Here is a 15,776-nt window from a genome sequence, read left to right as displayed (position 1 = left end):
CCAAAGTACCTTGTTGAATGATATGGGGTTTATCTGCAGAATCCATCATTGACATCCCTTCCAAAGTACCTTGTTGAATGATATGGGGTTTATCTGCAGAATCCATCATTTACATCTCTTCCAAAGTACCTTGTTGAAAGATATGGGGTTTATCTGCAGAATCCATCTTTGACAGCCCTTCCAAAGTACCTTGTTGAATGATATGGGGTTTATCTGCAAAATCCATCTTTGGCACCTCTTCCAAAGTACCTTGTTGAATGATATGGGGTTTATCTGCAGAAGCCATCATTGACATCCCTTCCAAAGTACCTTGTTGAATGATATGGGGTTTATCTGCAGAATCCATCATTGACATCCCTTCCAAAGTACCTTGTTGAATGATATGGGGTTTATCTGCAGAATCCATCATTGACATCCCTTCCAAAGTACCATGTTGAATGATATGGGGTTTATCTGTAGAATCCATCATTTACATCTCTTCCAAAGTACCTTGTTGAATGATATGGGGTTTATCTGCAGAATCCATCATTTACATCCCTTCCAAAGTACCTTGTTGAATGATATGAGTTTATCTGCAGAAGCCATCTTTGGCATGTCTTCCTAAATACCTTGTTGAATGATATGGGGTTTATCTGCAGAATCCATCATTTACATCCCTTCCAAAGTACCTTGTTGAATGATATGGGGTTTATCTGCAGAATCCATCATTGACATCCCTTCCAAAGTACCTTGTTGAATGATATGGGGTTTATCTGCAGGATCCATCTTTGACATCCCTTCCAAAGTACCTTGTTGAATGATATGGGGTTTATCTGCAGAATCCATCATTTACATCTCTTCCAAAGTACCTTGTTGAATGATATGGGGTTTATCTGCAGAATCCATCATTGGCATCTCTTCCTAAGTACCTTGTTGAATGATATGGGGTTTATCTGCAGAATCCATCTTTGGCATCTCTTCCTAAGTACCTTGTTGAATGATATGGGATTTATCTGCAGAATCCATAATTGACATTCCTTCCAAAGTACCTTGTTGAATGATATGGGGTTTATCTGCAGGATCCATCATTGACATCCCTTCCAAAGTACCTTGTTGAATGATATGGGGTTTATCTGCAGAATCCATCATTGACATCTCTTCCAAAGAACCTTGTTGAATGATATGGGGTTTATCTGCAGAATCCATCATTGACATCCCTTCCAAAGTACCTTGTTGAATGATATGGGGTTTATCTGCAGAATCCATCATTGACAGCCCTTCCAAAGTACCTTGTTGAATGATATGGGGTTTATCTGCAGAATCCATCATTGACATCCCTTCCAAAGTACCTTGTTGAATGATATGGGGTTTATCTGCAGAATCCATCATTGACATCCCTTCCAAAGTACCTTTTTGAATGATATGGGGTTTATCTGCAGAATCCATCATTTACATCTCTTCCAAAATACCTTGTTGAATGATATGGGGTTTATCTGCAGAATCCATCTTTGACAGCCCTTCCAAAGTACCTTGTTGAATGATATGGGGTTTATCTGGAGAATCCATCATTTACATCTCTTCCTAAGTACCTTGTTGAATGATATGGGGTTTATCTGAAGAAGCCATCATTGACATCCCTTCCAAAGTACCTTGTTGAATGATATGGGGTTTATCTGCAGAATCCATCATTGACATCCCTTCCAAAGTACCTTGTTGAATGATATGGGGTTTATCTGCAGAAGCCATCATTGACATCCCTACCAAAGTACCTTGTTGAATGATATGGGGTTTATCTGCAGAATCCATTATTGACATCTCTTCCTAAGTACCTTGTTGAGTGATATGGGGTTTATCTGCAGAATCCATCATTTACATCCCTTCCAAAGTACCTTGTTGAATGATATGGGGTTTATCTGCAGAATCCATCATTGACATCCCTTCCAAAGTACCTTGTTGAATGATATGGGGTTTATCTGCAGAATCCATCATTGACATCCCTTCCAAAGTACCTTGTTGAATGATATGGGGTTTATCTGCAGAATCCATCATTTACATCTCTTCCAAAGTACCTTGTTGAATGATATGGGGTTTATCTGCAGAATCCATCATTGACATCCCTTCCAAAGAACCTTGTTGAATGATATGGGGTTTATCTGCAGAATCCATCATTGACATCCCTTCCAAAGTACCTTGTTGAATGATATGGGGTTTATCTGCAGAATCCATCATTGACATCTCTTCCTAAGTACCTTGTTGAATGATATGGGGTTTATCTGCAGAATCCATCATTGACATCCCTTCCAAAGTACCTTGTTGAATGATATGGGGTTTATCTGTAGAATCCATCATTTACATCTCCTCCACAGTACCTTGTTGAATGATATGGGGTTTATCTGCAGAATCCATCATTTACATATCTTCCAAAGTACCTTGTTGAATGATATGGGGTTTATCTGCAGAATCCATCATTTACATATCTTCCTAAGTACCTTGTTGAATGATATGGGGTTTATCTGCAGAATCCATCATTTACATCTCTTCCAAAGTACCTTGTTGAATGATATGGGGTTTATCTGCAGAATCCATCATTTACATCCCTTCCAAAGTACCTTGTTGAATGATATGGGGTTTATCTGCAGAATCCATCATTTACATCTCTTCCAAAGTACCTTGTTGAATGATATGGGGTTTATCTGCAGAATCCATCATTGACATCCCTTCCAAAGAACCTTGTTGAATGATATGGGGTTTATCTGCAGAATCCATCATTGACATCCCTTCCAAAGTACCTTGTTGAATGATATGGGGTTTATCTGCAGAAACCATCCTTGACATCTCTTCCAAAGTACCTTGTTGAATGATATGGGGTTTATCTGCAGAATCCATCATTGACATCCCTTCCAAAGTACCTTGTTGAATGATATGGGGTTTATCTGTAGAATCCATCATTTACATCTCCTCCACAGTACCTTGTTGAATGATATGGGGTTTATCTGCAGAATCCATCATTTACATATCTTCCAAAGTACCTTGTTGAATGATATGGGGTTTATCTGCAGAATCCATCATTTACATATCTTCCTAAGTACCTTGTTGAATGATATGGGGTTTATCTGCAGAATCCATCATTGACATCTCTTCCAAAGTACCTTGTTGAATGATATGGGGTTTATCTGCAGAATCCATCATTTACATCCCTTCCAAAGTACCTTGTTGAATGATATGGGGTTTATCTGGAGAATCCATCATTGACATCCCTACCAAAGTACCTTGTTGAATGATATGGGGTTTATCTGCAGAATCCATTATTGACATCTCTTCCTAAGTACCTTGTTGAATGATATGGGGTTTATCTGCAGAATCCATCATTTGCATCCCTTCCAAAGTACCTTGTTGAATGATATGGGGTTTATCTGCAGAATCCATCATTGACATCCCTTCCAAAGAACCTTGTTGAATGATATGGGGTTTATCTGCAGAATCCATCATTGACATCTCTTCCAAAGTACCTTGTTGAATGATATGGGGTTTATCTGCAGAATCCATTATTGACATCTCTTCCTAAGTACCTTGTTGAATGATATGGGGTTTATCTGCAGAATCCATCATTGACATACCTTCCAAAGTACCTTGTTGAATGATATGGGGTTTATCTGTAGAATCCATCATTTACATCTCCTCCACAGTACCTTGTTGAATGATATGGGGTTTATCTGCAGAATCCATCATTTACATATCTTCCAAAGTACCTTGTTGAATGATATAGGGTTTATCTGCAGAATCCATCATTTACATATCTTCCTAAGTACCTTGTTGAATGATATGGGGTTTATCTGCAGAATCCATCATTTACATCTCTTCCAAAGTACCTTGTTGAATGATATGGGGTTTATCTGCAGAATCCATCATTTACATCCCTTCCAAAGTACCTTGTTGAATGATATGGGGTTTATCTGCAGAATCCATCATTGACATCTCTTCCAAAGTACCTTGTTGAATGATATGGGGTTAATCTGCAGAATCCATCATTGACATATCTTCCTAAGTACCTTGTTGAATGATGTGGGGTTTATCTGCAGAATCCATCGTTGAAATCTCTTCCAAAGTACCTTGTTGAATGATATGGGGTTTATCTGCAGAATCCATCATTGACATCCCTTCCAAAGTACCTTGTTGAATGATATGGGGTTTATCTGCAGAATCCATCCTTGACATCTCTTCCTAAGTACCTTGTTGAATGATATGGGGTTTATCTGCAGAATCCATCATTGACATATCTTCCAAAGTTCCTTGTTGAATGATATGGGGTTTATCTGCAGAATCCCTCATTGACATCCCTTCCAAAGTACCTTGTTGAATGATATGGGGTTTATCTGCAGAATCCATCATTGACATCTCTTCCAAAGTACCTTGTTGAATGATATGGGGTTTATCTGCAGGATCCATCACTGACATCCCTTCCAAAGTACCTTGTTGAATGATATGGGGTTTATCTGCAGAATCCATCATTTACATCTCTTCCAAAGTACCTTGTTGAATGATATGGGGTTTATCTGCAGAATCCATCATTGGCATCTCTTCCTAAGTACCTTGTTGAATGATATGGGGTTTATCTGCAGAATCCATCTTTGGCATCTCTTCCTAAGTACCTTGTTGAATGATATGGGGTTTATCTGCAGAATCCATCATTGACATCCCTTCCAAAGTACCTTGTTGAATGATATGGGGTTTATCTGTAGAATCCATCATTGACATCCCTTCCAAAGTACCTTGTTGAATGATATGGGGTTTATCTGCAGAATCCATCATTGACATACCTTCCAAAGTACCTTGTTGAATGATATGGGGTTTATCTGCCGAATCCATCATTGACATCCCTTCCAAAGTACCTTGTTGAATGATATGGGGTTTATCTGCAGAATCCATCATTTACATCTCTTCCAAAGTACCTTGTTGAATGACATGGGGTTTATCTGCAGAATCCCTCATTGACATCTCTTCCAAAGTACCTTGTTGAATGACATTGGGTTTATCTGCAGAATCCATCATTTACATCCCTTCCAAAGTACCTTGTTGAATGATATGGGGTTTATCTGCAGAATCCATCATTGACATCCCTTCCAAAGTACCTTGTTGAATGATATGGGGTTTATCTGCAGAATCCATCATTGACATCCCTTCCAAAGTACCTTGTTGAATGATATGGGGTTTATCTGCAGAATCCATCATTGACATATCTTCCAAAGTACCTTGTTGAATGACATGGGGTTTATCTGCAGAATCCATCATTGACATCCCTTCCAAAGAACCTTGTTGAAAGATATGGGGTTTATCTGGAGAATCCATTATTGACAGCCCTTCCAAAGTACCTTGTTGAATGATATGGGGTTTATCTGCAGAATCCATCATTGGCATCTCTTCCTAAGTACCTTGTTGAATGATATGGGGTTTATCTGCAGAATCCATCATTGACATCCCTTCCAAAGTACCTTGTTGAATGATATGGGGTTTATCTGTAGAATCCATCATTTACATCTCCTCCACAGTACCTTGTTGAATGATATGGGGTTTATCTGCAGAATCCATCATTTACATATCTTCCAAAGTACCTTGTTGAATGATATCGGGTTTATCTGCAGAATCCATCATTTACATATCTTCCTAAGTACCTTGTTGAATGATATGGGGTTTATCTGCAGAATCCATCATTTACATATCTTCCAAAGTACCTTGTTGAATGATATGGGGTTTATCTGCAGAATCCATCATTGACATCCCTTCCAAAGTACCTTGTTGAATGATATGGGGTTTATCTGCAGAATCCATCATTGACATCTCTTCCAAAGTACCTTGTTGAATGATATGGGGTTTATCTGCAGAATCCATCATTGACATATCTTCCTAAGTACCTTGTTGAATGATATGGGGTTTATCTGCAGAATCCATCATTTACATCTCTTCCAAAGTACCTTGTTGAGTGATATGGGGTTTATCTGGAGAATCCATCATTGACATCCCTACCAAAGTACCTTGTTGAATGATATGGGGTTTATCTGCAGAATCCATCCTTGACATCTCTTCCTAAGTACCTTGTTGAATGATATGGGGTTTATCTGCAGAATCCATCATTGACATATCTTCCAAAGTTCCTTGTTGAATGATATGGGGTTTATCTGCAGAATCCATCATTGACATCCCTTCCAAAGTACCTTGTTGAATGACATGGGGTTTATCTGCAGAATCTATCATTTACATCTCTTCCAAAGTACTTTGTTGAATGATATGGGGTTTATCTGCAGAATCCATCTATTCTTCCGCTGAGAATCGAGACTTGGTTGATAGTATTCAGAAATGGTTGGTTTGCGATCCGGTACTGTTGGATGAAGAGCAACGTTAGCTGCAGCATCAGTACTGGTGTTTCCTGAACGACCATCGCGGACTGGTCCCGGCAATGCAAAAGCATCACGATTCTATGTACTGTGCCGATTGTTAACAAACAAAATGTCGGAAATATAAGCACGAATTGTCACGAGGTTTATAGTCTGTAAAAAGACGAGGAGAAAATATGGCGTGTGTAATATTTGAAGTTTCATCAGGATGTAATACATGATAAATCGCCTGTGCTGCTTGACAACTGAATATTGATGGGCGATGGGGTAGCATTGTGGTTAAAGCGTTTGCCCGTCACGCTGAAGACCCTGGTTCGATTCCCCACATGGGTACAATGTGTGAAGCCCATTTCTGGTGTCCCCCGCTTCGATATTGCTGGAATATTGCTAAAAGCGGCGTAAAACTAAACTCAATCACTCACTGAATATTGGAGCATCATAGTTAAGTCGGACCGAATATATAGAGTGTGCAGTTCCTGGAGCAGGTGGAGCTCGGTGGATATCCTTCTCAGATATCAGAGGGGTATGAGGATAAAGCTTCGCGAACACCTGGTGTCATCACTGATCTTCAGTGGTCCAACCAGAGTTTTCTCCTTATTCCAAATAACATCTGTTTCTGGGGATAGTCAAATCAGGGTCATCTTTTGCACTGGCGTACATAGTCACTGTTTCCCTTGCGGAAAAAAACAAATCATTTGTGTCATAATGGTCACCCTTGGTTAGAAACTATTGAATGCTGTACAGGATACAAACAACGCGTGTGATATCTGAGTTACCCACTTTTCCCTGAACTTTAAGTCCCCCCCCTCCACTACTACCCAACTCCCCCACCCCCACGTGCTGCTGTAAGGAAAGAGATACAGATGCCCAGTCAACAGGAGGAAGCGCACGGGTCACACAGGCACAGAAGCCTACCGGGGACGTAGTGAGGTAAGATAAGAAATATTAGAGTTGGGATAACAGTTGGGTAGTGTATATTGATAAGTTCAGGGTGTATGGTCTTGTGGTTTTATACACCAAGGGTTGTTAAGTGTGAGCAAACGCATGTTATCCGTTTTGGATAACATCAGGAGTAACAATGACGCGTTATAAAGATTGAACTCATGTAAGTGAGTGTTATATTGAGACAACACAGGAGGGTAAATCTTACCCCTGTGTTAACTGATAATTGTGATGATTATGTTGACATTTGATAGTTGCCTCCCTTATGTCAGTGAGAGTTCTTTATTTCTGAGCTGTAGGCCAGAGTCCCATAGTACAAGTAAAAAAAAACAGTTCCAATGGGTGTGTGGTACAAGCGCGTTTGCGTTTTAACAGTGCATGGTGTATAAACGTAGCAATATTCTGAAGTAGCTGTACATTTTCTGTTGACATTAGTATGCTGATTTTGTAAAATGTGGGACAGGACGTGTACTTAGATGGTATATAATACTTTCTTAGGTCTTCATACTGTGGACAGATGAGAAGGACATGGTATTCATCTTCAGTAATATCCCTGTCACACATTTTGCAGGATTGGCTCTCAGTAACATGACATATTCTTTTAAAATACATTAAATCATAGTAGCCACATCGAAACTGCGATAACGATACTCTTAATTTGATAGCAATCTGAAACATTTAGAAAGACCCAGAGTGAGTGAATATGGTTTTACGCCGCTTTTAGCAATGTTCCAGCGATATCACGGCGGGGGACACCGGAAATGGGCTTCAGACAGTACATTTAATGAAACGAGACGATCCTGTCTGGTGTCTGTTATACCTGCAACGTATGACTGTAGATCACTGGCGGTACTCAACCCACAATTATTACATTTTGATTGGCCAGACATTCTGGCACCATGGGATATGGACGTGCCCTTAACACATTCTGACATACACACAGTTCGCCATTTTTTCCGTTTATTGAGATACTGTCTATTTTAAGCATGTTTTTAGCTTACCTGCGCTTGTAAATATCACCTCCCCGACGTCCGACCTTGGTCTCCTGTGAGCTGGTGTTGTTCACACATGGTATCATATTTACTACATTCCAATTATCACTTCCCTTATTTTGTATCTGCTGTAAATAGATAGACTCATATAGATATAGATAAAAATCTTTAGATAATGTATATAGATATAATTATAGATAGATTTGTATAAATATAGATAGATATAGATACATAGATAGATTTTATGATATAAATATAGAGAGAGGGATATAGATAGATAGCAATAGATAAATATAGATACATAGATATATATAGTATCCCCAGAAGTTATTGAGAAAGTTGTTTTGGAAAATATCTCACACATGTATATGAACTATAGAAGTTTTACTTTGACGAATATGTTGAGATATGATTCTCTTACAGTCAAAGTGTCTTTCCAGTACTTTGTGAAACCTCCTTGCCCTGCAATACACGACTGACTGCGCCTTGGTACACTACAGATCAAAGTGTGCAGGAAATCGTGTGACAGCGTATCCCATTATTCGACCACTTCTTTCTTCATATCATCAATAGTTGTAAGTCCTTTTTGGTTTATTCTGTCCTTCATTAGTCCCCACACTTTCTCAGTAGGGTTTAGATCTGGGTTGTAGCTGGGCCAGTCGTTATCATGCTGGAAAATCCAAATATCTTCATACAGTGTTCGGGCCGTCGGAAGGAGGTGAATATTAAAGATGTCCACATATCGTTCTTCGTCAATTTCCAGTGAAAATACACAACGGCGTCACTCCACGTGATGCTATCGCACCCCAAATGTGAAATGTCAGGCTATGTTTTGGGCGTTCAATTGGTAGATTGGTTTCACGGTATCTTTTGTATACACTTTCACACAGTTCGGAAAAAGCCAGACAGAACTTTCATCAGAATAGAAAACATATCCCAATATTGATTTACGTGAGCCCTATACAAGTTTAAACGTCTTTCTTTTTGTGCATCTTTCATCAGTGGTGAGGGAATTCACCCAGTTAAGTCTTTGTAATTCTGGTCTGAGGGTTTCATTACAACACTTCCTCTGGAGGATTTATGCCATCCCTTCACTTGCTAGCTATTGTACGCAATGTTAGCCATATATCTAAAATACAAAAATGTAATTCGATTAAAAATGGTGATAGAATAGAATATTCTTTGAATGATATGGGCTTATATACCCTCTCAGGAGACAGTACTTCAGCCCTCATCAAGGGTACAGTCACAAACAATTTAAGTTCACAATCAAATTCTACCTATATATGTAAAATAACCTCAAAATTTATCAGTTAATTCTATTTCTTTTAAAAGGGCAATGAACAAATGAGAACTAAATTATTATGCTATTAAAAAGATACTTCACAGAAGATGATTTGAAATATCTATCCGTTGTGGTCGAAAAATCATTACTGTCAAGCAGGACATGCTTGATCGTGATTCTGTTATCACAAGGGATGCAACACGGAGGATCCTCGTCTTTCTGTAGGTACTCGTGAGTATATCTAGTGTGGCCAATACGGCATCGTCTTAGAATGATTTCTTCACGTCTGGACTGACACACCAAGTACGTGTATTGTTGGTTGAATAGCGTGTAACGTATTTATACCTACTTGGATGCCCCACTTCTTTTGCATTGGATCGTGGAAGTAACATCTAATAACAGGTTTATAATCAGTGCATGGGATATAAAGTGGTGTCACAGATTTGTTGAGAGCTGCTTTTGCAGCAGCAGCCATAGTGTTATGAGTGGTTCCAACATGGCTGAGCAATCAACAAAAGACCATGTCATATCGGCCAGTATCAAGATCATTATGTAATTTAATTCAATTATGTCAATTTAAATAGGATGGTAGGATGCTGACACGATTTCTTTTTAATTGCTTGAAGACAGGACAGCGAGTCCGAAAAAATAATGAATGCCTTATGTTTAGACTGTTTGATATATGCTGGGGCAGTAAAACGGCCTAAAAATGGAAGCGTTATCTGGTAATGTATTTGGTAATGTTTGGGATTCAATGGCAGGGGCATCATACAGGCATCTGAGGAAGACATATCTAAAACCAACCTATTTAAAACATCCAACTATGAACATACTAAAAGCTCTGCTACAATCACATGGAAAATCTACTTTGAAGAATTTGTGATATTTTCTTCTAAAGTTACACGCCTTATTACAGCAACATCTGGGTTAAACCATGCTGTATGTCTGTTTCATGTGTATAAATGTATTATTTGCCAATGGCCTCATACTGAAATAACTGTCTGTCTGTCTGTCTGTCAAAAAGGTTGATCAAAGATGATTCCTTGATTACTTTAACGGGAGTGCCTGCTAGAAGTGGGTGTGTATCGCTGTGTGGGTAATATTGTCTAATTTGTTTTACATTTAGAAAATTTAAAGTCATTACGTTTTGATCAATCATGAATTCTATTCAGACAAAGCTGCAACTATCGTTCAGTCGTATGCATAGTTTACCTCGACATGAAACACTAAAATCATCTACAAATACAGACCCATCAACAGCGTTGTTTAAAATTTTAGATAAGCTATTGATATAGGTTATATATAGACAGATAGATAGATAGCTGGGTAGATAGATAGATAGGCAGACAGATAGATAGATAGATACCTGATAGATAGACAGACAGATAGATAGATAGATACACAAACAGACAGATAGATAGATACACAAACAGACAGATAGATAGATTGATATATACACAGACAGACAGATAGATAGACAGACAGATAGATAGCTGGATAGATAGATAGATAGATAGATATGATATGACATGATGTATATTGTTTTTTCATCCTACACATAATACGCAAGACTTACTCTATTTGTTGCCAGATGGCCGTGTCCCGGACCTACAGGCTATGTACACATGGCCCGTGTGTGTACACTATGACGGTATTGATCTTCACCATGACAATAACATTCCGTAGGTTATACCATACTGTATCATCCTGCTTGTGTTGTATGTAATAACGACCACGACCCATCAGAATCCTTCATTCAGGCTCCTTCTGCATGGGTTTCATTCTCGTCAGTGCAAAATAAACTTTTCAGTGAGAGCTATATCAAACCACTGCATGGGTTTCATTCTCGTCAGTCAATACACTTTTCAGTGAGAGCTATATCAAACCATATTTGAGCAATGTTTATTTCTTTATGGTCTTTTATCGTGTATTTTATACTCATGAAAGTGAGTGAAGTTTTAGCAATATTCCAGCAATATCACTTAAGCAAACGGGCTTCACATAGTGGGGAATCGAACCCAGGTATTCGGCGTGACAAGCGAGCGCTTTAACCACTGGGCTAGCTCACCACCGCTCATGCTGACTGACGCAAGCGTTACAGTATGTTCTGAACAGGAAGTCACCCTGAAATCTTTTTTAAAAATGTGCAGCTGTTATTGTTTTATTTTAGGCGAAATGAACATTATCGGTACATATTCCCCCTTCTCCCTCACAGAGGCGTCTGGGCTTGACCTTGTCTGTCCAGATATCGTTTACCTGTGGAGCTCCGCACACCTGGTGTGCTCAGGTAATTCACCTGTCTACTTTAAGACACCTATGAAGACAACTGCAGCCGCGTGCAGCATGGAGCGATACAAGTGTATACCACATGGTACCTACCGAGCTTCAGTGGTCAACTCTACATCCAGTGAGGTCACCATCACCAATACCTCCCACATTCATGCAGGCGAGTGGACATGCAGCACTGGTAGCGAGGTGCGGACATGCAGTATCACTGTTGCAGGTGGGGAATCACCGAATATATCACCTCCTCAGACAGGGAAGTACAACCAATCAGTTTCCCGACAAATTGAAATGGCTAACTCGTACCCACTACTCCCTTGTTTTAGCGAGTCTTTCCATTTGTTGTTCTAGTGATGGAAAGGTTAAAGCGGGCCGGCAAGCACAGTTTAATTTATTTTTAACGTGAATAGGTTCATGTCAGACACGCATAGCACCATTTGATGATGTGTGCGTGCGTGCGTGCGTGCGTGTGGATGGGTGTTGGTGTGTGTTTTGGGGCATTTTGTCCAGCTGAGATTTGATATTCGGAAAAGGAATCCCGACTTACGACTATAATGTTTGTAGCCAAGAAATGCACAGTATCCAGACAGACTTACATCACAAGGCTTCCATGAAGCCTCCCGTGATCATCCGGGTTAGAATTGTACATATTCAAACAAACAAACGAAATGAATCGACCCTACTAAAGTGTAAATCATTAACGTGATCTGGCTCACCAAGCATGAACGTTCTTCGTTGTGTGTTTGTCGTCAACATTTACCGTTGAAACAAAACTTGGTATTGGCATCTATATTTCACAGTCAGCTACTTTTATTTGAGATTTAATCACAGAAATAGTATATGTTACAACGACCTTCACCTTTCTTTCAGAGGTACCGTCATGCACCGTGACAGCAAACAACGTCAGCACTTTGAGTGTCGGCGACGACCTGTCACTCACCGTGAACATTACAGGGTACTACTGTTCAAAGGAGGTTCGGTTTCACTTGACGATCGGAAACATCAGTAAAACAATAGACTCGTCAGATGGTGGCGAGGTTGTGGCGGCCTTCAACGTGTCCACCAGAGAGGCCCACTTTGGCAGAGTGGGGTTAACCTTTGAGTGTGGTGATGACAGCCAGCGTGTAGCGTGTGATGGTGTACAGACTCTAGCTGAAGGTGACTGTCTGTCTGTCTGTTTGTCTGTTTGTTTGTCTGTCTGTCTGTCTGTCTGTCTGTCTGTCTGTTTGTTTGTCTGTCTGTCTGTCTGTCTGTCTGTCTGGTTGTCTGTCTGGTTGTCTGTCTGTCTGTCTGTTTGTTTGTTTGTTTGTCTGTTGTCTGTCTGTCTTTCTGTTTGTCTGTCTGTCTGCCTGTCTGTTTGTCTGTCTGTCTGTCTGTCTGTCTGTTTGTCTGTCTGTCTGTCTGTCTGTCTGTCTGTCTGCCTGTCTGTCTGTCTGTCAGTCAGTCTGTTTGTCTGTCTGTCTGACTGTCTGTTTGTCTGTCTGTTTGTTTGTTTGTTTGTCTAGTTGTTTGTTTGCTTAGCACTGCATTCAGCAATATCCCAGTTATATGACAGCGGTCTGTACATATTCAACTCTGGACCAGACAATCCTGTGATTGTCATGTAAAACATCATGCATATTGTCGTGAAACAGCATGCATATTGTCATGTAAAACAGCATGCATATTGTCATGTAAAACAGCATGCATATTGTCATGGCAAGCAGCAAGCATATCGTCATGTACAGCAGTATGCATATTGTCATGGAAAACAGCATGCATAGTGTCATGTAAACCAGCATGCATGCTGTCATGTAAAACAGCATGCATATTGTCATGGAAAACAGCATGCATAGTGTCACGTACAGCAGCATGCATAGTGTCATGTAAAACAGCATACACATCGTTAAGTAGAACAGCATACACATCGTTAAGTAGAACAGCATGCATATTGTCATGTAGAACAGCGTGCATATTGTCCGTTATAGCAGCATGCATATCGTCATGTATAGCAGCATGCATATCGTCATGTAAAAGAGCGTGCATATTGTCGGTTATAGCAGCATGCATATCGTCATGTGAAAGAGCGTGCATATTGTCGGTTATAACAGCATGCATATTGTCCGTTTTAACAACAGGCATATCGTCATGTATAGCAGCATGCAAATCGTCATGTAAAGGAGCGTTCATATTGTCGGTTATAACAGCATGCATATCGTCAAGTAAAAGAGCATGCATGTTGTCGGTTATAACAGCATGCATACCGTCAAGTATAACAGCATGCATATTGTCGGTTATAACAGCATGCATACCGTCAAGTATAACAGCATGCATATTGTCGGTTATAACAGCATGCATACCGTCAAGTATAACAGCATGCATATTGTCGGTTATAACAGCATGCATATTGTCGGTTATAACAGCATGTATATCATTATGTTCAGGAAAACTAACAATGTGGAGATTCACGGCACTTTTACTCTGTTGCCTTCAATAAGTGACAATGACTACCTTCTTTCCCTCGCTTTCCTTTATACCCAGATCCCGGGACGGCCAACATCTACGGAGAACCACCAACACAAATCACCACCAGTAAGTCCTCTGGCGTCATATATGCAGCAGGAGTTATCTCCCTTCTCATCCTCGTCCTAATAGCGATCATTCTCCACTCAATGCGGAAGGAGGCAACTCGGAAACACCACCCACCCACACCTCCAACAGTAGGGTGGCTGGCGGGAGGGCGTGACGCAGAGGACAGTGTGTGTCTCATACACAACGACCACGCCCAGGAAGGGACAGGGGGTGTCGGTGCCGATAACTCCGGGTTTCTTGTTGATGAGCAGATTGTGTCAGCTCGTGGCAGATGTGAATCGTGGATGTCCGTGGAGGAGGTTCTGGCTGAACGCCATCTTGAAACTGACTTTTCCACACGAAGAGGACTCCGACGGGACAGCGCGGATGACGCATCACAGCACATCATTGCGTCATGCATGCAGGATATACACTTAAGAAGAACATTTATTGCCATCACCCAGAGAATGGACCCGGCTAGCAATCAGGAAGTGGCATATCTAAGTTTCTGAAAGACGGACTATAGCTCGGAAAGATTCAGGAAAAGCTATACATGCCGCGTCGTGTCTAAACCTCACTGAATAGCCTCATTATGTTTTCAAAAAATTGACTATGGTCTGTTTTTGTTTTCTTATTTTGCCCGCTTGGACCCAGGCCGGTGTCTGGTCATGTTTGGGACTTAAATACAATTTCAGTTTTAAAAACAGTTTATGATATATATGATGAGATCAGCTCAACAACTGGTGTCTCCAACGTGTTGGGCGATACATTCTGGAGTGCTTGATGATGAACCTATTGCCAGCAGGATGTAGAGCTCCCTACACTGTGCCATGTTGGCGGGTGCTGTGGCGTAAACTCTCCGAATGAGAACATCATGGAGACGCTCTATGTTGGAGTGAGAGAGTTTAGGTTAACGCCACACTCAGCAATTTTCCAGCCATATGGCGGCGGTCTGTTAATAATCGAGTCTCGACCAGACAATGCAGTGATCAACAACATGAGCATCGATCTATGCAACTGGGAACCGATGACATGTGTCAACCAAGTCTGCGAGCCTGACCACCCATCCCGTTAGTCGCCTCTTACGACAAGCATGGTTTACTGAAGACCAATACTCTAACCCGGATCTCTATGTTGGACATCTTAGCGGCCGAAGGAGATTAAATAAGACACTCTAGGCACAATTTTGGTCTGGCTTTGTCATCGTGCAATTACAAAATTAAAAAGACAATCATTCCGTCAGCATATCGCTGGCCAGTCAGCTGCCCATACCCAATAACCGATTCAGTTGGCCTGTCACGCTGAAACAACCCGACGCTATGACACAAAAGAATTGCATGAGAATACTGGCCTATA

General features: G+C 40.5%; 1 protein-coding gene across 1 annotated transcript; it reads left to right on the top strand.

Moving 5' to 3' along the window:
- Positions 1–7,226: 7,226 nt before the first annotated feature.
- LOC124255505 lies at positions 7,227–15,038 on the top strand. Its single transcript, XM_046689439.1, has 5 exons — positions 7,227–7,298; positions 11,179–11,269; positions 11,803–12,090; positions 12,741–13,028; positions 14,391–15,038. The coding sequence occupies exons 2-5, from the start codon at positions 11,179–11,181 to the stop codon at positions 14,930–14,932; spliced, it is 1,209 nt and encodes a 402-aa protein (XP_046545395.1). The 5' UTR covers positions 7,227–7,298; the 3' UTR covers positions 14,933–15,038.
- The last annotated feature ends 738 nt before the right edge of the window (positions 15,039–15,776 follow it).

The sequence above is a fragment of the Haliotis rubra genome, unplaced genomic scaffold (assembly GCF_003918875.1).
Source record: "Haliotis rubra isolate DU_JTF1 unplaced genomic scaffold, ASM391887v1 Scf600, whole genome shotgun sequence".
Lineage (NCBI taxonomy): Eukaryota > Metazoa > Mollusca > Gastropoda > Lepetellida > Haliotidae > Haliotis > Haliotis rubra.
This window is presented reverse-complemented; position numbering and strand designations above follow the sequence as displayed.

Coding starts and splice junctions, on each gene's coding strand:
- LOC124255505 (XM_046689439.1), top strand. CDS start 11,179: ATGGCCGTGTCCCGGACCTACAGGCTATGTACACATGGCCCGTGTGTG. Junction 11,270..11,802: donor CACCATGACAATAACATTCC/GTAGGTTATACC, acceptor TCTCCCTCACAG/AGGCGTCTGGGCTTGACCTT. Junction 13,029..14,390: donor TGTACAGACTCTAGCTGAAG/GTGACTGTCTGT, acceptor CTTTATACCCAG/ATCCCGGGACGGCCAACATC.